General features: G+C 40.2%; 1 protein-coding gene across 6 annotated transcripts in view; it reads right to left on the bottom strand.

Annotated features, from left to right (window-relative positions):
• Positions 1-3393: 3393 nt before the first annotated feature.
• Positions 3394-23959, bottom strand: part of ARHGAP12 (Rho GTPase activating protein 12) — a 128391-nt gene continuing 107825 nt past the window's right edge. For 5 of the 6 annotated variants that reach the window (XM_019531085.1, XM_019531120.1, XM_019531128.1 and 2 more), the window contains 9 exons: positions 21234-21338; positions 20213-20311; positions 18586-18688; positions 15421-15540; positions 10479-10577; positions 7799-7876; positions 6725-6859; positions 6368-6470; positions 3394-5926 (listed from right to left, as the gene is read on the bottom strand). In XM_019531085.1, coding sequence (XP_019386630.1) covers positions 5752-5926; positions 6368-6470; positions 6725-6859; positions 7799-7876; positions 10479-10577; positions 15421-15540; positions 18586-18688; positions 20213-20311; positions 21234-21338 — 1017 coding nt within the window. In that variant the 3' untranslated portion in view covers positions 3394-5751. The remainder of the gene's footprint in view (positions 5927-6367; positions 6471-6724; positions 6860-7798; positions 7877-10478; positions 10578-15420; positions 15541-18585; positions 18689-20212; positions 20312-21233; positions 21339-23959) is intronic. The other variant, XM_019531111.1, reaches the window with a different exon arrangement.

Below are 23959 nucleotides of genomic sequence, written 5' to 3'. Positions count from 1 at the left end.
TCTACCAACTATGAAACTATGAAAAAGAATTAAATTAACTTTAACACAAAATGGTCTCTCACAAAAATGGAAGAATACAATGGCAGACCTAAAATCATACTCCCAGATGTAGAGGTATATTTTCTATAAGGGTAGTACCCACAGTAAGTCTCTGATCTTCAAGTGAACATGGTAAGCTCCACTATTAACTAGCAGAGTGTTTGAAGTGTGGTCCCAGTCTTGCTCTTCCTGCTTTTAGATAGATCCCAAACTCCTGTTGTAAACTTTCTCCTTGTGTGTAGACAGCCCCAGTGGGATTCCAAAAGTTAAAGGAGGAGTGAGAAGTAGAATGAGACTCATTTTAAGGGTTACATTAATTCAGCCTTTTAGGACGCTGAGTAGTAAGAGGGTAAGACATGGCATGTTTTTCTCTGAAGGCATTGCTCCATGATAGCTTAAGTCTATGGTGCATGAGTAACAGGTTCATTTTTAAACCTAGTGCAACATTTCAAGGTTTTTAGCTTTGCAAGAACAGCAGACAGTTGCCTGTTAGCTGTAATAATAAACCTGAGTTTTCACTTCACTTCTGAAGTACTGTAGAAGAAAGGCAGAGCAGTCATTAAAAGCTACTGCCAAATCACTCAGTATTCACAGTTCTTGTAGGTGCCCTAAGTGGGGCTGTGGAGCAGCAGGAGGCTGGGGCATCATTCACGTAGATTCACCAAAGCTGGGATTGGAACCCAAATCCCTTTGCCTCTGACTGGAGTATCTACGCCAGCACTCTTGCCCCATCTGTTCCAGTGAGTCACTCATTCTGTGCAGAAATGGAACAACTTCAAGTGGGATTTACTACACCAGGTGTGCTTTCTCTGCCCATATGTCCTGGGTCCAGAAATGGTACATTCAGAGCTAGCTCAGCTACTTCTGGAAGGTGCTCTCTCATGCTGTATAAATCCTTATGTGCCAAGGTAAAGATTTTATGAACAAAATCTTGGGGACCTCTAGGATTAGGTTGCAGCTAAGGATCACAATTTGGGCTTTGTATGCCTGAGTTGGAGCTCAGCATCTAAATCCTATTGTGCATCTAGCTCAGTGGTAATACAAGCTGTGCTGTCCATCAGAGGTCAGCTGTGGGATTTTCCTTAAATGCTGGAGATTAGAAGTGGGATTGAGTGCTCTTCAAGCCTGTGGCAATAGTCATCAGGATGGGGAAACTGCCTAAGTTAACACAAGTTCCTTTCCCCACCCCCTTCCTTGTTGCACTATCAAACCTTCCCTTGGTCTGTAGTCTGCTCAGCTGTGTGCCTTGCAGACACGACACAAGAGTAAACAGGAGACAGATCAGTACTGCAGAAAGCTGCCTGTTAAACTAGGGGTCTATATCCTAGGAGAAATGGGAACAGAATTTCCTCTCAGAGCTTCAGGAAACCTTCCCCCAGTCAATTCACAGAGAAGTGTCTCTTCATGAGCTTTATACATTTTATTCAGAATAGGGCCTGGCAGACACAGAGCACAGAACTGCATGAGATCTGGCTCTCTGAGGTCTCTGGCCCCTGGCCACTGCCACTCTCCGATTTCTTTCTAGTTGGCTATTTTGGGCTTCTAGCTGCACTACTCCAATTGCTTTGGGTCATTTCTCCTCCACTATCCAACTTGTGTGTCTGATTTCTCCAGTCTCCCCTTAGTCACCTTCAGAATTCTGCAGTTCATATTGCTCACCCCAAAACCAGGGCCCTAGATTTATTTTCCAGGCAAGCTACAATGCAGTACAGGATGCAACCGGGCAGCAGTCTTACTTATTTACTCATTATCAAGGTCTTCACAATAACTAGTCACATCATGGCCATAAATTAAAGCCCAGTTGAGAATTAAATTGCTAATTTACAGATAGCAGAGGCTGTTGAGAATAAATTGATGAGTACATTTTTTTCCCCCACCAGAAATAATTCTAGGCAGTGCTATATATTTTTCTCAACAGTGAAATCCATCTGTTTCGTAAAATTCTAAAATCTTTCATGTTAGAGCTGCCATTCCTTTCTCTGGGGAAAAAAGGGGAGCAAGGGAGTTCAGGGTTCCCTCTAAATGCCTTTCTGTTCCTTTGTCACAGTGTTATCTTGTTTTACAAGTGCTCTGTTTACGAGAATGCCACGAAGAAAAATGTTCATTTGAGTTCCATAATCACATAAGACTACTTTGTAAGGGCTTGATCCAGCAGAATACAGCCTCAGCAGCTGCTTGCTCACAAAACTTTGCAATTGTGGAGACTAATTAAGATTCTTCAGAGGAACTCCCTTCTCTTTGGTGGTTACAGAATGCCTCATTAGACATTCTGTACCTCCCCCTTCTCCAGAACAGTCGGTCTAACTGTGCCTAGCCTACATTCATAGCTTTTATGAATTACCAATTGATTCCATAATCTCACTGCTTTGTCTCTGAATAAAGTAGCTTCCTTTAAAGGGAAAAGTAGCATTCCACACAACTCTTCTAAAACAGAGTTAAGTTAGTTGTTAGAGTGAACTCCGATAGGGGACTACCTCACCTCTTCAAGGCTGTAAGGAGTCAAGGATTTGCATGTCATAATAAAGAGAGGATGCAATTACAAATGAAAAAGAAAGAAAGGAAAGAAAGCTATTAGGAGCTGATAGTGAAAGTTAAGGAGAGCCTCACCACTGTCCGAGATGCATTCAAAAAACAAAAAAACAAACAGTGAAATGACTTTCAAATCAACTTGACAGGGCTTGATACATTCATTTAGCAGTCTTCATGCCTGTGCCCAATTTTTTATGTTGATTCATATTAGCTACAGCAAAATTTCTTCAATATCAAGCCCAAGCAATGTCACTTCAGTAATATTATATCTACTATCTCCACAGATGCAGAGTTATTGCCAACAGGACAAATATTGGGGTTATGAAAATAGCTGGCATCAATATACAAATACTATAACCTTAGCTATCCTCAGTGGTAATTTTGGTATGCTAATAATTTTGTTTTCAGTTCTAAGAATAAAAATCATATTTATAAATCATTATTTTCAATTATTCATATCTTCCTAATACTTTTTCTTATTTTGAGCAAAGATTTCTTAATGTAAATAGTAGTAAGTCAAGGTACGTTCAAACTTTTTTTGATTTTTAAATGACCTTCTTTAATGTCAAAGTTTTAAAGTACACTTTAAAAAAAAGAATTAATGGTAGATATGGAAGACATCATTTGCTATATTTTACATCTAGAAAGATGAATTAATTATACTGTTTTACAAAAATTCAAGCTGGGATATTCTTCCTTGCTAGCAGGTAAATAAAAGTCTTATTCTGCATTGTCTGAAGGTTTTGAAAATATTTACTCCTTCTCAAATGGACTATTAAGATGTTTAAGCTTTCATAACATTTACTGGACAAAGACAAAAACAGATAAAACAAAATGCTTTATTCTCTGGGAATACAGTGGAAAATATTACGGTTCCCCATACTATTTAATTTTTTTTTTTAAAGGCAATCTCTTCTTTGAATACAGCAATATATATACAGACAAAATGATCTGTAGTTTAGCAATCTTATTTTTTTCTGCTGAATAAGATTTTCTTTCTTTTTTTAACATTCTAATAAATGGGGATTTGAATAAATTACTACAACACGTTCAACTGCATTTATATTTCCTACTGCAGTTCAAACATGTAAGAGCAGAATAGGAGGCTGAAAATGCAACACCGATTTGTAGTTATTACAATTCTCACCAAGTTGCTGTGCAGCAAACCGCAAAACTTCACCACTGCCACAATAAAAGAGTGAGAAAGCCACAAGGTAAATTGTTTGTCTGTCTCTCTCTCTCTCTTTTCTTAACAGAGACTTGCAGGCTAGCTTTCTGTCGCTGGAACTCTACTGCTGTTTGGTTTAAAGTCGAGAAACTACTCATTATTTTGTTAGGTGTTCCTGGAAAAAAGTCTACATTTCTGTTTATCCCCCACTGCCAGAATCCGTAGCTTTTCTTTTTAAGTGCTGCAGAAAAAAGATCAAAGGTAAAATAGAATAATTTCTCTACTTCTCTGCGGGCAGGTGTTCTAAAGAGCACAAAAAATTGTAAGGATATTTGAAAGTTTAATTGTATAAATTACTCCAATCTTCCCAAAACTTCTATCATAATGTCCAAGTACTGTTGAGAGAGGAGGTGGGAAAGGGGGAAACCATTATTTATTCTGAGTTAAGCTTTCATTTCTAAAAACATCTTAATGACTGCAAAAGTATTATTTTCAACAGACAGTAAGTGAATATTTGGCAAAATGTTTGCAAATTGAAACAGGATATAATGTTGTCTAAATCTGAAATAGCAAATCCCAAAATATCTAATGCCTTTCTTTATTCAGATTAGACATAACAAATGTGTCAGGTACAGCAGTTAGTCTAGAAAAATACATTTAAAAAATCTTCAGCAGACCATGTTCCCTGTAACAAAATCTTCCAAAACCAATTTTACAAATTAATCTACATTAATGTAAAAAGGAATTCTCAAATTTAGCATCATCATTGTTTCCATCAAACATCTATCTATGAAAACATGGGTTTCCACTATCTGTAGATGTTAGAATTCATTATACATTTCTCTAATGTATCCTGTACATATTAAATAATCTAAAAGGCTCCTCTTGTAGTGCATTAACAATTTAGCAAGCACACACACAGTATTTTTCCAGTACCATTTGCATTATATTTATTTGCCTGCAAATGTAATTAACACCTAAAAGTGCACGCAGTTAGCTTTCCCAAACAGTCTGTTTCTCTGCAGAAACCCAAACTGGAAGTATTAAGCTACCTGTAGCTACTCTATTCATGATTAGAAATGTGTGACTAGAAGGTACTTTGAGACTATACAACTGATTTTATGTACATAAGCCAAAGGCCATTCAGTCTTCAGCATGTATTTACATTGAAAAATGTTCACTACCACAGGATCATACTGAAAACTCAGTATAGCATTAGAAAAGATCGGTATTTACTTAGGATTGTTAGCTGCAAATCAATATAGCACAAACTGTGACCCAAGAAATACCCTGAAAATGGACTTGTGTATTAAATAAAAATTCTAGATCACCACAGAACAAATATCCTCTGCTGGATAGTCTTGAAAGTTCAGTGTTTGAAATACTAGTGCGCTGCTTTATCAAACCACTAAAAAAAAATTCCACCAAGGATAATGTGCAATATAATAATTTTTTAAAAAAGCCTCAAATGAAGGATTAGATTTGGATTACTGTAAACCAAACTGGCCACTGTTAGCACTAATTTAAGAAAGCCACTGCATGCAGAAACCCAGCTGAAATGATCCACACAGGATCAAACAGATTTAGTAAAGAGCTTAGGAAGCAATTCTTTTCACTTAAATTTTCAAGGCCAGTTGATAGATTTCTTGCCCTACCAACTGGAGGACTTAAAAAAAATAAAATAAAAAGCAGTTCCAGATTATCCAGTTTGAGATCAAGTTTTTCTCACCAAGAAATCCAGTGTATGCCTATACTAGATGTGTAGTTTGTTACAAAAAACGCAGAGTATAAACTACTGAAATTTTGTAACGAGTGAAATCCTAATGTTAACAACCTGCATAAATAGCAGTTAAAATGGTCAAACTCTCCTCCCGTTTCTTCCTTCCCGCCCCCAAAAGTGCAAAATCAAGATGCTGCTTGGTCCACAAACACAATACATCACATACAGAGATATCTGACTTCTGATGGGACACTGCTGCCAATCCATCACTTCCAGTTTGCAGTCTGAGAACACTTCAACGTCCAAAGATGGAGTTCAATTCCAGCAGAATTAATTCTACAATCTGATTCTGGTACACTGTATGGACCGCTATGTTACCAGTCTCTTTTTCTGGCTTTAATAAAGTTGGACCAAAAACTATTGCTATACTTTGATAGGTCATTCGGTTCTTCTCCCCATTTTCCACTACTCTGAAGGGGGGAAAAAAGAAAATACACTTTAAAAATAAATTAATTAATTAGTGTTAGAACTTACTATTGTCAATAAGTTTTGTTTTTTTTTTGCTTTTCAACACATTTATTCCTTCTGGCATCTATAAAACACTGCTGCCATATAGCCACTGCTGTAACTCCCTCTGCTTAGAAAAATCTTATACTTGAAACAATATTCTTGACAGCATCCCAACCTCAGATCCCTATAATCTAAAGCCATGGACAGTGTTTCAGTTTATTCACTGCCGAACTTGGGTTCATGTCTTTGGAAGCTTGTATAAACAAAAGTCTGGTGTTCTACTTTGATTAAAACACAATGAACATCAAAAGGAAAAAAGTAGTACATCGGTCCCTCAGGATTTATATTTTTTAAGAAAGTTCAGCTGTGCAATAGGACTTTCTCCTCCATCTGTTACTTACCTCTTGAGGTGTTTGAAAAGTACCTGCATGGTATCTTGGTTTGGCTTTGGCAATTGCTTAATTAAATCTTTGACAGCATGGACACGTTGTCTTGGTTCTTGTTCTGGAAAAGATAAAAGTTTACAACCCATAATTCAACTTCATTTAAAATCTATCAAAAACTCAATGAAGGGCACAATTCTGTATTGCTGATATTAGGTAGCATACTGCCATCTGCTGGCCAAATTATATAGTACTAGTAAATGATCTTCAGTAAGACAGCATTTCATAATATCTCCTTTTGAAATGATGAAAAGGAGAATAATTAAGTATACTGTGCACGATGTATGAAAATTCTGCACGCGTCTCTGGACTTACTAATTGCATTGACAAAGTCATTGAAGTGATTATATGTGAAGAGTGGTTCTGGCAGCTCTCTGAAAAACATTTTTAGCGCTCCTGTGATGACATGTATGTCTTCCCATTTACTGTCATTCAAGTCTAATTTCTCATCTGAAAGACAAGGTAAAGAATATAATTGTAGGCAATTTAACCAACCTAAAACCCAGGACACACCTCCTACTCTTATTTCCAGGACTCGGAGTTAAAACCAAGGATAACATTCTTACCCCAGCTTCAGCCCCCTTTCTGCTGGGCAAGAGAATGGGAGCAGTAGCTCTACATGCTCTGTACCTACCTGTTAGAGGAGCTGCAGCATCGGCACTGTGGAACCCCCCCATGTAAGGCTGATCCAATGACCCCCTATCAAAGTTCTGATGCAATATGTGGCAATGCAGCTCACAGGTCAGCCCTGAAGCAGCTACAGTAACAAAGACAGACCCACAGGACTATCTAGGTTATGCAAAGGGCCTTTTCAACCTTCAAAACAGTACAGGTTTAAGATGGTCAACTGGCTTAAAGTCGGTTTGACTCCGATCTCCTCTGGACAGAGTCCTTTGATGGACCTTTCAGGAGTGCAGAAAAAAATCCCATTGATGGTTGGTGTAAGTGGCAGAAAAATATCAAATGCTATTGTAAGTTCAGTACAGTTGCTTGCTTTCTACGGAGTATGGAAATGTTTTATTTGAATTAAATTCTTTTTAAATTGCCATGATCTTTTAAGAATTGTGTGGCATATTATACAGAGCCCTAGTTATGAGCAACCCTGACATGCTATTTGTTAAAGAATAAAGATAGCACCTTTGTAGAGCTTGGGTACCTGGTACCTTGCAGAACTCAGAAGTAGCTATTTAAGAGTATTTTAAACTTGTTTTCGTTTTGGGAGGGGAGGTGAAGGGGGGCACAGCAGTTTGTTTTTTTAATGAAAGACTGCAGTCTTCTCTTAAAGATTAACCAAAAAAGTATATTCCTAGACAATCTGAAGGTCTAAGAGTTTTGACAAATAGTCTTGCAGAGATTTTCAAACTGTTAATGAAGTTGAAGGGAACTTACCATGATTAACTGCAAACCTTAGCTTCTGTATCACTGCAAGGTTGCCACTGACTCGGTATAGCCCATCAACATCTAATCCTAAAACACATTTTAAATTCATTTTAATAGGTTAAAAATTCTTATGGATATTCAGGTACATTAATCTGCTGCTTGCTTTAGAGAACAGACAGAACCCGCCCCCCCCCCAAATAAATGTAGACTGCAAATACATTTGCCAATAAAAGCTGATTTAAACTAGCTACTTTGTTGTTGATTTGTAGGGGTGAATTATTTACCGACAAGCAGTCCTGCCATTCCAAAACGCAGTTGAAATAATTTCTAAAATCTAACATACTAAAAGTGTGTGGCTTCCTGTTGTGCCCAGTGAAGCAAGGTATCCAGCTTAGTACGTCTGAGATAAAGTTATGTAAGGCACTTTTGAAAATCCTCTCTCTAATATTTACTTATTGCAAGCAATGCGTAATACATGAAGAATTTAAGACACATGTATTCTCTCTAGAATAAATAAAACCACGAGTGGAGCCTGGGCCCAAGAGGGCAGTGGGAGTGTGGAGCTCAAGTGGCCAGGGTGTGAGTATAAGGGATCGTGGCATGGTGTAGGAAACCCCCACACCCTTCCCCCCTTGATACATAGTCCCCAGTGTTAACAGCAGGAGCACAGTAGGAATAATCACCTTCCTACTATTGCTGTAGAATTGGTGTATGACCAATTTAAAAAATTAGATGTTTACAAGTCAGTAGGACCAGATGATCTTCATCCAAGGGGCTGAAGGAGCTGGCTGAACTCACTGAGGAACCCCTAGCAAAACTCTTCCACAACTCGTGGCACTCTGGAGAAGTCCCCGAGGACTGGAAGGGGGCCAATGTTGTGCCCATTCACAAGAAGGGCAGGAAGGAGGACCCAGTTAACTATAGGCCAAATCAGCCTAACTTCCATCTTAGGGAAAATCCTAGAAAAGTTCATCAAGGAGTCTATCTGCGATAAGCTTACAGAAAGTAAGATTCTTAATGACAGCTAGCATGGCTTTGTCACAGGCAGGTCTTGCCTTACCAACCTCATCTCCTTCTATGACCACGTAACTCGCCATCAGGACATGAGGGAGCACAATGACATTGTATACCTTGATTTCCAAAAGGCCTTTGATCTAGTATCCCACAATGTCCACCTGGGGTCACCTGACCTGCAGTTACCTTTTCTGCTTGGTGCAGGGGGCTGGACTCTATGATCTTCCGAGGTCCCTTCCAGCGTTACGATTTACGAAGCTATGAAACCATCATGCAGGAGCACTCAGAGTGCTTATGCCTGTGCTAAGCAGCACACAGCTCCGGCCAGCACTGCACGCAGGGGCAATGACTGCAGCCCTGCCAGGCCAATTTTATCACGGGGGCTCCGCACAGTGCACGTGGAGCTCCCAGCACTCCTATGGCACTGGGGAAAGCCCTGCATGCTGGAGCCAGCTACCTTCGCTGCTCTCCAATACAGGTTCTGGGACTCCGCTGGAAGTGGAGGGGAGCCCTGGTCCCTGCTTCCCCACAGAGTCCCGGGTCTACACAGCAGGGAGTGGCAAAGGCAGCTGGTTTCTGTGTGTGGGGCTTAGTCCAGAGAAGGCTGAGAGACGATTCAATAGTAGCCTTTGACTACCTGAAAGGGAGTTCGAAAGAGAATGGATCTAGACTGTTCTCAGTGGTGGCAGATGACAGAACAAGGAGCAATAGTCTCAAGTGGCAGCAAGGGAAGTTTAGGTTATGTATCAGGAAGAATTTTCTCACTAGGAGGGTAGTAAAACTAGGGAACAGGTTACCCAGAGAGGTTGTGGACTCTGTCCTTGGCTGGGATAATCTAGCTGGGGATAGTTCTGCTCTGAGCAGGGGGTTGAACTAGATGGCCTCCTGAGGTCTCTTCCAACTCTAAATTTTCTATGATTCTATAGATGAGGAAATAAAAGTAAGTTTGGAGCCCTAGTCATCTACACTTTTACATATAATAAATGATATTATAAGGTTTTATAGTCTTGTGCAGACTTCCTAGAATGGTAAGGGTGGTTTTCAATTTAGACATCCTTTAATATTTGCATAAGAGGATCTGTACTTTTATTACTGCCTACAGGAGTGCAGGAGAGCATGTTCAATATATTCCAACATTTATAAAAGCTGTAGACGTTGATCATTTTAGCTGTGTGAACCATTTTTTAACTTTTGTCAGTGCAATGGGTTGAAGGACCTCAACTAATCTGATGTCACCTAAAAGCACAGATGCTGTAAGTAAGGTTTCCTTGAAATGAACTCACAGAAAAAAAATAGTCTTGTTTTAAGAAAATGGTGTTTTGTTACTACAGCAGTTTTCCTGGTTACGTCCTGACACTCCACTTCCCACTTCCTCCCCTCCTGTCCAAAATCATAAGAGATGCTCCCAGTTCCTCTTACTTGCCACCTATCTTGCTGGATCCCCACTGCTGCTGAACTGCCTGATATATGCCCAAATAAGATCCAAGCCTCAACTACAACTTTCCGATAGGGATCTGACCCCTTTCTGTCCATCTCCAATCTGCACCCCAAAGGAGATTACTAACTCTGTATGCAGTCCATTGACTTTACAAGAATCAAGTGAAAGCCACAGAACTTTAACCTTTCAAAATTAGGTAACTCAGAGGGCAAGAAAAGACAAATATATTCACCCTACCATGTTCCTCAACATGATCAATGCACAGCTTCACAAACTTTGGCACGGTGCTATTTTCTCTCTGACACAAGCTGGTGAGGTTTGAGCCAAACACCTGATCTGTAAACAAATAAAAAAAGACAAATTTACAGTGGAATGGGATTCAACGATATAACTACTTTCATGCAAAGTCTCTCAGAGTAAAAGCTGATGGAAATGGTTACCCAGAGGGTTAAGAGTTACACTAGGCAGGTCTTTGAAAACTGCTAAGCATCCAACAGCTACCATTAAAAACAGCAGTAGCTGCTGGGTGCTGAACCATGGAAAACCCATCCCCAAATACAAGAGCAGTCCAATTCTGAAATCCAGCCCAACATGTCTGTCTGATGATCGCACAAGGAATTTGAAATAAAAAAATTAGTGTACCCCCCGATTCACAGTTCTACCTCACATATATCTGGGAATTGCAGTAAAAATATTGCATGTAGTTTTTATCTGTGTTTTGGCACTATCGTGATACTAGAATAAAACTTACACATAGATAAAAATAGAGATATTTAACCACTTCTCTTTTGTTATAGCACTCAGCATTCCAGCATCTAACTGCCTGACCTACAGAAATCACTTCTCATACCCTTAGGTAAACTATAATAAGTACCATGGAGCTGTCATTTTAAGAAGAGAACTTAAAGGATTTCTGCATGTCCTGTTGTATCCTGTGCTCCTGACGAGAGTGACCACACAGGTTTGTGCAAAAAAAAAAAAAAAATTACTGTCATCCTTGGCCTACATTTTTAGGCAGAGAAGGAGTTTCAGCAGACACTGAATTAAAAGTTTCTGACACTAGTTTTAATAGTACTTAAAAGAGCTACTAAAAATGACCTTTCACCTTATATACTCGTTTAACCCCATATTCATCTGTAAGTGACTTAAGTACTCTAAGCATGTGATATGATGTGTGATCACGGCAGAAGGATGGATGTTTGCCTGGGGACACGAAACTGGGCTCTGCACAGACATGCTGGTACAGGCTTGGGGCCTGGTTTGGATGCCTATATACAAGGTTATGTAACAAGTGGTTTTGAACCTTCTTCTTAAAGCCTTCTAGTAACAAAAATAAGGATGTAGTAAGGTTCTGACTGCAAAACCGAATGAAAAGCTATATGGACAATGAGATGCAAGCTAGTGTTTAATAAAGAATCTTGCCATGTCAGTTTAAATCTTTCAGTAATTTGCTGGAGTCTGCACTTGTGCCACGTTTTGTGTTAAGACAGAATAATCTGCCACTGATGCTCTGTAGCAGGGGTGGGCAAAGTCTGACCTCCAGGCCAGGACCGGCCAGCAGTGGACTCCCATTTCCCAGCAGCCCCTCCCTGGGTAGCTGGGGCCAGTTTCCATGGAGACCTCAGCAGCAGCTGTGCTGTAATAGCGCTGCTGGGGTTTCCATGGCAACCAGTCCCAGCAGCCCTGAGAGGCAGCCTCTTCCTGGTAGGGAATAAAGAGGGGGCTGTGCTGCAGGCAGGAGTGGGGTGGGCTCAGCTGCTGCCACCTGTGCAGGGCAGGCAGTGGCAGCGCTGCTGGGAGGGGTGGCTATGTGGGGGGTTACGAGGAATTTTGGGGTGGCTATAGCCCCCTCCAAGCTACCCTCCAGGGTTGCTGGCAGGGCTTAGAGCTGCTCCAGAGCCCAGCTGAGATCCTGCAGTGGTGAAAGTGTGGTCTAGAGCCAGGGCAGAACTGTAATGTGCAGCCTGCATGCCCTGGGAAGGGGTGTGCAGGCTGCAGATGGCAACTCTGCCCCAGACAGCAACCCCAGCCTTGTGCTATTACAGCATGGCTGCTGCTGGGGTTTCCATGGAAACTGGCCCTAGGCATGTGGGTAGGGGCTGCTGGGAAATGTAGCCCAGCTGCTGGATCTGCCATTTTGCCCACCCCTGCTCTATCGTGTGGTATTTCTACATTGCTTTCCCCTTCATTTGCCAAAGATGTTGGCCTGTACCTTTTTGCCCCTCATGTCTTTTGCTTTCTTTAGTGGTGCCCCACAACTTGGAAACCTTCCCAATTCAGGTCCATCAGGTCTTTATTTCTCCATTTCAAATCTGTCAGCAAATTGCTAAATCACCTGTTTCTATCGCGAAGCTCACAAATACATGAAAAAGCAAACAGAAAAGGACATTTACAAGTATAAATGGACCACCTCTCGGGGGACTGCCTGCGAACATTTTCCTTCTGTCTAGGATTGAATGAAAGCTCTGTCTGGAACAAAATGGTCCCCTCTCTGTGCACCCTCCCCCACTATACAGAACAGTTGCTGGTAACCTTGTCCATCTTCGAGCTAAAACTACCAGCCTCAGGTCAGAGATGGGGGAGGTGCTACGACCTGCCTAGTGCTGCCACTTCTCGTCAAGGTGACATGAGGAAAGATCTAGCAGCCATAGGCCCCTGCCAAAAGCCCCTGAAAGTCCCATGGCCATGGGTTGCCTACCCTTGGTATAGAGCACCAAATATTCTTTTGGTGCCTGCCTAAATTCAGACAGGAACGTAGTAAGTTTTGCAGCTGTGAATCCTAACGGGAAATCCCTAGACTATTTAAGAACATTTATCTTTCAGTGCACATTTGCATTTTCTTCCACTGTATCTTAAAACATTTTCTTTAATTTTACTAACATTTTCATCTATTAAAATATATTAAAATACAGTTAGTCTTAATTAATGCACACTGTTTCCTATCATTTTTTCAACTTTTTCCCTAATCAGCTGCTTTGGTAAATCAAGCAGTTTAACACAGTTATGTTTTGGCCCAGTGATCACACTATTGCTAGTCTCTCAGAGGTTTAAACACTAAACTATTAAATTGAGCCTGTGGCTAATAAAGCAACCAAAATGCTGGCTTGCTCCATAGATGCTTCTCAGGCAAATCCCAGGACGTCATTCTCCCCTTGTACTCAGCCTTGGTGAGGCCGCAGCTGGAGTACTGCGTCCAGTTTTGGGCCCCACAATTCAAAAAGGATGTGGAGAAGCTTGAGAGAGTCCAGAGAAGAGCCACGCGCATGATCAGAGGTCAGGAAAATGGGCCTTACGATGACTGGCTGAGAGCCATGGGGCTCTTTAGCCTGGAAAAGCACAGGCTCAGGGGTGATCTGATGGCCACCTATAAGTTTATCAAGGGTGACCACCAGGATCTGGGGGAAAGTCTGTCACCAGAGCACCCCAAGGGATGATGAGGTTGAATGGTCATAAACTCCTGCAAGACTGTTTCAGGCTGGACATAAGGAAATATTTCTTTACTGTCTGAGCCCCCAAGGTCTGGAACAGTCTGCCATCAGAGGTGGTTCAAGCACCTACATCGAGCACCTTCAAAAGTAAACAGGATGCTTATCTTGCTGGGATCCTATGACCCCAGCTGACTTCCTGCCCTTCGGGTGGGAGGCTGGACTCGATCTCCTGAGGTCCCTTCTAGCCCTAATGCCTATGAAATCTATGAAATTAATTCTAGGTATTTGAATGGAATAAAATTGGCAGTCTGGGGATAATTCTTTGCATCCAAACCAAATAAAAATCTCAATTTACTTTGTAATTAGGATTTAGGCATGTAAACAGACATGGTATATATGTTGGTGCTCGTACTACTGAACCAAATTAGTTGAAATGTGAAGCTTGGCAAGTCAGTGTTGGAATGTGGTTTCAGTTGGTACATATCTACCAACACGGGTGATCCCCATAGTTATTGACTCAAGGGGACTCTTAACTTCAAAGCAATCTCTTGTACATTGGATACATTAAAACCTAAAACCTAGAATTAGAATCAGGTAAACAGTGTTTGTAAACAAATGGTTTAAGTATTTAAATCTGCATCAGCACACTTTTAATTTAGGGTTTTTTAAAATAAATGTGTAACAACTGAAACCACTGCATACCAATCTATCGACTCTTATATAAGTCTGATGCAAGACTGTTTGGAAAAAATACATTTAAGTGACAGTAAAAGTAAGAGGAAGGCAAAGAATAAAGACATTAATGAAATCTCCTTTAAATTCATGTTGTTTAATTTTGGTATTTGGTTGTTCTGAATAGAAGGTTGTCTGGTACCATCCATGGGGCAAAAGCCCAAATGGAGAGATGAAAATGTACATGTGCGCTCAAACTCCATACCCCGAGAAAACAATTTTTTTCACTTTCGTTTTTGCATTCCAGCTGGAAGTGCAGCTCAATAAATAGGGACTTACCTATTGGCAAGACAAAGGGTTTTTTGTGGGCAGCTCATGACACGCACAGCCAATTTTGTGCTTTTTTTTTCAGTGAGCCCCACCCACCATCTGCACTGCCGATTGGCCCAGGGGCCTCTGCAGCCATTTCCCTCATCTCTGATTGGCCAAGAGGTCAATCACTCATGTTCATGCTGCAGCATTGCAAATGGCTTCTTAAAAGATGGTGCTAAGACCTTTTCGATTTCCTGATTGGTACCTTCACTGAGTCTTTGTCAACAGCTCAGCCACTCAGTAGTGCTTTCTCAAACCACATGCTCTATGGCTGTCGTGACTGCTATGCTTTTTTTTTTTTTTTGAGGCGACTCCAAACAAAATTGTGGGAAATGCCATTTTTTGCAGTTACCATGAAAACAGTTTGGTTTCCATGAAAACCATGAGACTACAATTAAAGTAGATCCCTACCAATAAACTCTGCTTTCCAAAAGTACATCAGTTTTCAAAATGTTCTTGGAATCTCATCCTTGTTCATAATAATTTGAAGATTATATTCTCCATCTAAATTGAGTTCGGTGGCTTCTAGAGCCATTATATACCAATCAATACACTGATAAGCCAACATACATCTACCATCTGCAACAAAGATGACTGGTTCTTACACAGTAAACTATGAGTCTGTCTTCCTCTAGAACTACTCTAGACCTAGATTTTTAAAAACCTAGCTTGTTAAAAAGCATTCTGCATAAATAAGGTTAATTTACCCTTAATGTAGCCCTTCTCACGGACAGCTTGTAACGTAGGTCGCCGTGTGAGAAATTTCTTCAGCTTTGTTTTGGTCTTCTTCTGTTCTGAAGCATCTATACTGCTAGACAGCTTCATTGCTGAAGAAGAAAAATTAAATTTAAATACAAAAATAATCTCTTCCACACACACATACACAAATAAAATTGAGAAGCGCTGAGTAATTAAACAACAGAAGAAATGCTAGAGCTGGGAAATGCTTCAGGAGAAAAATAGCACATCAAATGGACGACTGAATCAAAGTTTAATTTTAATATATGAAATCACGTGCTATTTGCTGGGCCCTTTCCAAACTCTCAGAAAGCCCCTTCTTATAGATCTTAAAAAAAAAAGAGGATTACTCACAACACTGCTTCAGGCACATGCGATTTATCACAACTACACAATTTACCAGTTTACCTTACTTTCAGTCTTCCGTATTAAAAAAAAAAAAAAAGACTCAAACCTCCTCAGTGTGAAGTCTCACCTGCCGTGAAAAGTTAAGCTTTTCACATAAGCCCAGAAGCAAAAAATAAAATTACATTTGAACAAAATAACTCACTACTGTGACTAAGAAACACTTGCACTCAGTCCTCACGCTGAAGCAATGATAAAAAGTTATTACTCCTTTCATGTTATAAAAGATTAATTTATATTAGTATTAAATTAATTGCAATTCAATTTCTAATTTAACAGTGGAGGTATTTATAGATGCTGCATTTAGATGAAAATAAAACAAGTAAAACAACCAATTCAAGAACACTTTTCCACTTTAATACAATATAATGGACAAAGCAAACACAATATGTGGTATTTTAAAACTGTATAATAGTTTGGGGAAAAAAAATCTGTGTGTGTGTTGTCGTCTCGCATTATCTACACATAACAAAAAGCAAGATTTAATTTTTAGGTAACCTAGAAACATTAGCATCGCCTACAAATTGGCACAGTGACACAGAAGCAATTCAAAGTTAGGATATTAACGTAGGAGGCCTTGGTTCAAAACACTCCCTCTGCATGATTTAAAAGATGGACCTAAACCTGGGCCTCACCACCCAGGAGAATGGCTACCTACTAACAGGTTACATGGTGGTCTGGGGTAAGTCTCTGTTCCCTCGCAGACATTAAAAAAAAAAAAGGAATGATTGGGCTATGAGATATTTTACACTATACTTCTGCCACACCACACATACACTGGCAGGAGGCATGTTTGGGATGGGGCATAAAATTCCTTAAATCCCAACTGTGCAACTGGCACAGGACAAAATGGCACTGTCCCCAGCCTGATCCCATCGACTGGAAAGGGAGTGACTTTTTCCCAAAACCTGGGGCTGCCCTGTGCCCAATCCTGACACTAAGTTGAATTTCAGGATTGGGAACAGAGCAGTGTTAGGTCTTAAAGTGTGCTGTCAGCAGTGTGCATGCGACCAGGTGACTGCTCACTGAAGTAAACAGCTGGGGATTTGCGAATTCCTCTATCCCCAGCTGCCCATGCCACAAACCTGATAGGGGCACACATTTAGCCAGGAAGCTCCCCAGTGCCCATGCTCCAACTCAAAAGCTTCCATGTACAAGTGTATGCAGCTGAACATCTGTGAGGTCTCAGACTCCCAGCTGTCTGTGACACAGGCCCAGGAATGGGGTGTTCAGCCTGGATTTAAATGTCTCCACATAAGGGAGTCCTTTGGCTTCCAGTAAAGGAACATTTAAAACCATACCATGAAGCCCAATCTTGCATGCCACACACTGAAACACAATACATACCCACCACAAACATGTTCTATATTCCACATGGAACATCTTTGTGGCTGACTTGCCATTTTATCAGACCATAAATAGGTTGAAAGTGTGGCATGGTGCAATTTATGGCTCAATTAACATGTTAATCATGGCAGAAATGTAATGTCTGCCAGGATACAGTCACTCCTGTTTCATCTATTCCATATTTTATGAATGTCGATAGTCATTGGGAAGGCACAACTTGAAGGCCCATCTGGTAGTTAAGAATACTCTTCAATGAGGACAGAAACCAGAATCATTCCAATTAAGATGTAATTATTTATACAAAGTAGAACATCTTTAACAGGACAGACTACCTTAGAATACCCTAACAGCTTTGTGACTAGGGCATTCAAGAGAGGATACCCAAATTCAAGCTCCTGATCTAAATAAGGGAAGAGGCAATTTGAATCTGGGCCTTCTAGCTCCCTGACTAGCATTTCAAACACCGGGCTGTAGGCTAGCGGCTCTGTTGTCACCATTGGCACTTTTTCTTTATTGTATAAATGGCACCTTGAAAGGAAAAAAAGGTCAAACGAACTATTAAATGAGATGTTTTATACCATGGCAGTCCGATGGGCAGCCTATGGGTGGTTAATGTGTAGCCATTCAACCTGTGGGCCCTGAAACCATGTCTGTCCCACTACCGTGCCAGAGACACAGAGACTTTTTACTGTTTAGAACGCGATTATACAAACATTAAAAGCAAACAGTGAAAGTGTAAAGGTATGTGGCTTTCCCAGGGGCTGAGCGTGAAACACTTGCCAGCAAAAAGCAACGCCCCCCCCCCCCACAATGTCACTATAGGTTGAAACCTCCCTCCCCCATGTCCCTCATGGAATTATATGTGAAGGAGCAGCTGTCCATTTTCCACCTTGCAAAATACCCTCTTGATGGCCCAGCATGATGAAAAATTGATGCTCATTTTGTTACAAGGTGAATTGTCCAAATTCGGAGAAAGGAGAGGAGAGAGGAACCGACTTCTAGACAGAATGACGAATTAAGTTTAACAAGGAATTTTAAAATGTGGAATTAAAGAAAAAAATCTAGTGTAGATATGTAGGTCTTGAAAAGCTTATGCAAATAAATTAATGGAACTTAAAATCAGACAGTTAAGTTTCAAAATTATGAAAAGCAGTAATAATTAAATATATGGATGTTGCACTGTGCTTTGGCACATAGCTGATAAGATTCTTTGAGTAATATTAACCTCATATTTGCTTTCTTCTCATTTTTTGGCTTTTAAATAATTTATACTTATAGCATAAGAGATCTTCTTTGTTTAAATTAAACCTTCTTCCAACCATAAAAAGCTAGGTGGGATCAACATAATCAATGGAAACTTATTAAGAGTTAGCTGTACTTACAACGAAGTTTCTTAGAATCCTTATTATCCTTCTCTTTGTCTTGCTTTTCCAGCCCTGGGGAATCTGGTACATCATCTTCTAATGCCTCATCAGACTCTACTGCCTATGTTAAAAAAAATTATATATAGGCAAATCAGGTTGACTCTTGCAGATTAGAGGACACAGTAATAACATATTTTAATCACACTCCTGGGAAATCCGATCTGCAATAAAATAATGCTTAAAAAAAATACTAAACCACCGATCTTTTGGAACTGTGATGTCATAATCTATTATGTTATTTTCATTTCTGTATCAGTAAGAACAGTATTTAATCATTAACAATTATGGGGATAATTTAGAAGATAAACTTCAGAAAATGTTACTGAACACTCAAAAAATGAATTGAATACAGTCAATGTTGAGGAATGAGCAGGAAAAGAACACACCTGATGAGACTTCAAAAGCCTCAAACAACATATATATGGTATTTTTTCACAGGCTTGTAAACAATACTAGCCATTTCATTATTCCCCCTCAGAATTATTATTATTATTTTTTTAATCAGCGTGAGGACAGGGTTACTTCCTATAAACATAGGATAGTTACCCTACCTTTTAATCTTGAAGTTTGCTGTTTCTGTAACATGACTGTTGGCAGAGCATTATTGGATATATTACCAGAACCATGCACTGAAATCAGTGTGATACAATGATCTTGTTGGCTTCTGAAAACCTTGCCCTGTGCATCAACGTTCATGTTTTCTCAGCACATTAAGTTGCATCTGAGCAATTCTATCAGTGTGGAATATTTTCCACAATCAAAGATTCCAACCATTCAGCACTTTAATTAGAGTAGTTCTGGGAGCTGCTCTAATTAAAGCACCCCCTGCCACACCTCTGGAGCATGTGTAAAAGTGCCCAAATAGACCAAGTCACAGATTGTATTAATTTAGATTCTGATGGAAGTGTCCTACCACAATCTCCCCAATAACCTCTCCCAAATACAAAGATTCCAGGCAGTGTTAGGTGCTATTTGTCAGCATCACCTTTGTATCAGCAGAAAGAAACTGGCCTCATGTCTTCTGAAGGGAAGCTCAGATAATCGATTAAAGCAAGGCAATACTGACTTTTACCAAGCAAGGAGAATCAGATCTAATTTACATGTTACCAAAACACCACTAATTCAAGTGACTAACAGTAACAAACTCAAACAGAAGTCAGGATTCCAAATTCAGGTACACTTAAGATTCATCTCTCTGCCATGCAAGAATTTTTCGGTTATTCAATATATTTCAGATGGGGAATTCAAGGACGGGGAAGATCAAGGAACTTGTCCAGTAAGCCACTCTGAGCAAGGCTGCATCTGACTAGAAAACTGGATCCAGGGCCACAAGTCCCAGTCAGTCACCAAGGTCATTGCACCATCCTTCTTTCCTTGTCAGTGTTGATATTATTTTGTTAATCAGTCACCAGAAAATACAGAACAAGTATCATATGCCCTCTTCTTCCCGCCTCTAGTACTTGTGCAGCGAAGCAAGGAAACAAAACTGTTTGAGAAGTTGGAATCATAAAATAAATACACAAATTAATTTTCTAAATATTATGCATGCCCTTGAAAAGAATGTCTTTATGATTTAAGCACATACCTGATTACTGATGGTTAAAGTAAGAACTTTAAGCCACTCATTAATCGAACTATCATTATCCGATTGTATTAAGAGTTCAGTTCCTTGTCGGGTTTTCAACTTTAAAGAAAAGAAAGAACTTATGTGAATTAAAAACAAACACAAATATTCAAATATGATTCAGTGTTTCAGTACCATACACCAACAGGATGTTAAACAGGAGACAAGGACAAATATTTTAAGAAGAGATAATAGTAATGCAAAGACACTACTTTCCCTCTGATATTTAGCAGTGCAACAACAACTTGTTGCACCCCTTGCCCTCTGGCAGGGCTCCAGCTGAGCTCCAACTCAGGGCAGAGCACATGGTTGCTCTAGCTCCAGCACAGCCAGGTAGCAGCAGCAGTGGTGGCAGCACTGGCCTGGGCTCTGGCCAATGCTGGAAGCTCTGGCCCAGGCTTTGGCTTCAGGTCCCAGCCGGACCTACTGCTGCAACAGGTGCTGTATGACTGGGCTGAGGCTGGAGCAATCACATGTTCCTTGCCCCAGGCTGGAGGCAGGGCATAGATTTAGGGTGACCCTCCAATAATTAGATTCTATACTTGGAAAATTACAACAAATTTATAACATTTTCCAAGTACAGAATCTAATTATTGGAGGGTCACCCTAAATTCAGAGTAATCTTAGATTAATATAAGAAAAGACGTTACAAAATAAGATACTGATATAACAAGGTGACCAATAGTTAAAAGTTATTCAACACACAGAATCATTGTTATTTTACACCAAAATTAGGTCAACTGTTATTTACAAGCCATATTAAAATGAAAAAAGTCTAATGCCTGCTACTGTTTGCTGAATAAAACTTTATATCCCCAGAAAAAACAGATGAGTAAATCTCAAATAGCAAAGCCATTATTGTACAGTTTTCACATACTACATCCATATGTGTACACATTTAAGTACGAAAAAAGTTATCTTGAAATGACTACACCACCAAAAACAACTTCTTTTAAAACAACAAATAAGTAACTAAATTTACCTCAATGACATTCTTTTTGCTGGATTTGTCCTTTGAAGCCCAGTCAATAAATGCCCCTCTAAGATCCACTGTAAATTCTGGCTTAGATTGATTAACCCCAAACTTCTGAAAAAAAGAACGATGATTATTTTCCAGGAGAAGTGACCCATAAAATGTGTGTGCAGTCTTATGTTCCCCTGAGTGTAATCGATCTTTGAATTCTGCAGTCTACACAAGTTAACCCGAGTACAGTACTTTGCCACTACCTAGCTAAAGTGGTGCCCTGAAAAACAAATTATGTCTAAAGAAAGAACATCTTTTTGTTTAAAATATTTACTGGTAGCATTAGTATGTAGCTGGCTAGCTTCAAATACAGACCAGGCTCCTGCAGAGAATTTCTGTTTCACTATAACAATGATAAACTACACGCAGCTGCATTTGATTATATATGATTTGGTCAAAGACAAGTGGTCCAGTAAAAGACAGCACACACAAACATTCTTGCCCCTCACTTTTTTTCCTGGATCACCACAGCTACAATATCACCCCAACTCTACAGGTGAAACCATTTCAGTGGTTAGCCAGTACCTGGGCTTAACACAAAAAACCAAAAACACTACTGGCTTCGCTAGACGTATAGTGACATGCCCTTAACAGAAGATAGTAAAATCACCTTGTGTATTGAAAAGGGACATCAATCCTTTACATTTATTAAAACATCAACTGATAGTTTACATTAAAATTCAAGTTTTACTTAAAATGTTTCCCTGATGCACTTTTTAGCACAAATACTGCAGAACTGAATGCGAGTACGCTGAAGCAGAAAGCAATTTCATTGTCTAAACCTGAACAACAAGCAAATGGTGAAAATGTGATTTAACCCACAAGCATCCAGTCAAACAAGGGGTGGGGGAGAGTGGGGCATCTGTAGCTTTTTTGTTTTTTTCCTGATGGCACAGACAGCAATAAGCTTGCTAAACTTGGAGTGTTACACTTCCCAATTTAGCTTTAAAAGCATAATAAAAGTAAAACACACCCTCATAGACCAGCATAAACTCTTAAAAGTGAACTTGGGCATTTTAACAATTTTAACCCCTTCATGCAACTTCAACTTCCCTTAAAGGCTTCAAAGGTCAATGGTCCTTATATAGACAGAAAACTGAAGTTTGGTTATGAATAATTTTTGGTTCCACGACTCTTAGTAGCCAAAAGGTGAGATTAGAAATAAGGAGGCAGCGGTACAAAAATGCAGGGGCATACTAGGAAAGACTTCTAGCTGCAATAAAGTAATTACTTAAACATGTTTTCTGTTTATTGAAAAGTGAATATAGCGGTCATGTAAAGCATTTATTTGACAACTAGAGATTAAAAACCCCTGATTAGCTACCGAAGAAAGCAACACCTATACAAACTCCAGTCTTGACAGACAGATTTCAAAAGGGCTCAGGAGGCAAGTATGAGAACAGCTCAGGGCCCGTGCCTGTTTCATTTCTTTGCTCTATTGAGATTGTTCCCAAGTACCAGGAAGCCAGTTAGCGCCAATAATTTTGTAACAGACACTGTCCTGTAGGACTGTGGTTCCCAACCTTTTATATACTGTGGACTGCCAAACTTACTCTAAGAATCTGGGGCAGAGGGCTAGACTCCATGATCTTCTGAGGTCCCTTCCAGCCCTAATGTCTATGAAATTTTGGCAGAACAGGTATAGAAACAATCTAATTTACATATTTAAGTGTAATTAACATATTTAAATGTAATTGGGGGGTTGCAAGGATTGGGTTGGGGTACCCTGCAGGGGAGGGGGCTGCACAGGCAGTGGCCATGGAGGGGGACCCAGCTGGTGCTGCCCAGGGAGAAGGGGCTCTACTGCCTCCCTAGGAGCAAATAGCAAAGCTGCCTCCCCACCCTCTACACTGGGCATTTCCCCACCTGCATCCATCCCCCTGCTCCCAGGCATGGGTGGGGTGGGGGGGTCCTGCCTGGCTCAGCACAGGCCCCAGTACCTGCTGCATGGGCAGCACCTCGCCAGGTGCGGCGATGGTGGTGGGAGCGGGATGGGGTGCGCAGAGCCGGTGAGAGGGAGGAAGGGGAACAGGAAGGCTACAAGGGAAATAAATTGTGAGGGGCAGAGGGCAAGGGGGCACCTGACCCTCCTAGGCACTATTTTCCCCGCTGAAGTAGTGGGAGGGGGAATGAAATCAAGACACTCTGATAATTAGATTCTACACCTGGAAGATTATAACAAATTTATTAATTTTATGTATACAGAATCTAATTATTGGGGGGGGGTCATCTTGTACGAGTGAATAATATTTTTTTTCTTCACAGCAAAAACAAGAAAGAAAAATTACTGAAAGAAACAGAATCTTCAGAAAGATTTAATGTTCCAAATAGACAGCTGTAATTTCATTCTTTGATGTTTCTGTCTGTATGCTGAACACAGCTAGGAAATGACAGCACGATATTTATAGGCTTAGTATATAGAACCTTAGTATTCAGACTATATGCATTAAATGCAGATGTTAACAGAGAAGGTAGATTTTTACACAGATAGACAGTTGAACATTGCAAAGCTCAGATCAAGTCTGCTGTATTTCAGCAGGTCACAAATTTCATGGAACACACACACACACACACACACACACACACACACCCTGCAAAGCAAGACTCAGTTGAAATTCCAAAGCACAGAAAATCCACATTACTACTCTTCTGCAGCACTAAACCTCACAGGTACAGTAAGCATG

Source organism: Crocodylus porosus, unplaced genomic scaffold, assembly GCF_001723895.1.
Source record: "Crocodylus porosus isolate Cpor-Errol unplaced genomic scaffold, CroPor_comp1, whole genome shotgun sequence".
In the NCBI taxonomy this organism is placed as follows: domain Eukaryota; kingdom Metazoa; phylum Chordata; order Crocodylia; family Crocodylidae; genus Crocodylus; species Crocodylus porosus.
This window is presented reverse-complemented; position numbering and strand designations above follow the sequence as displayed.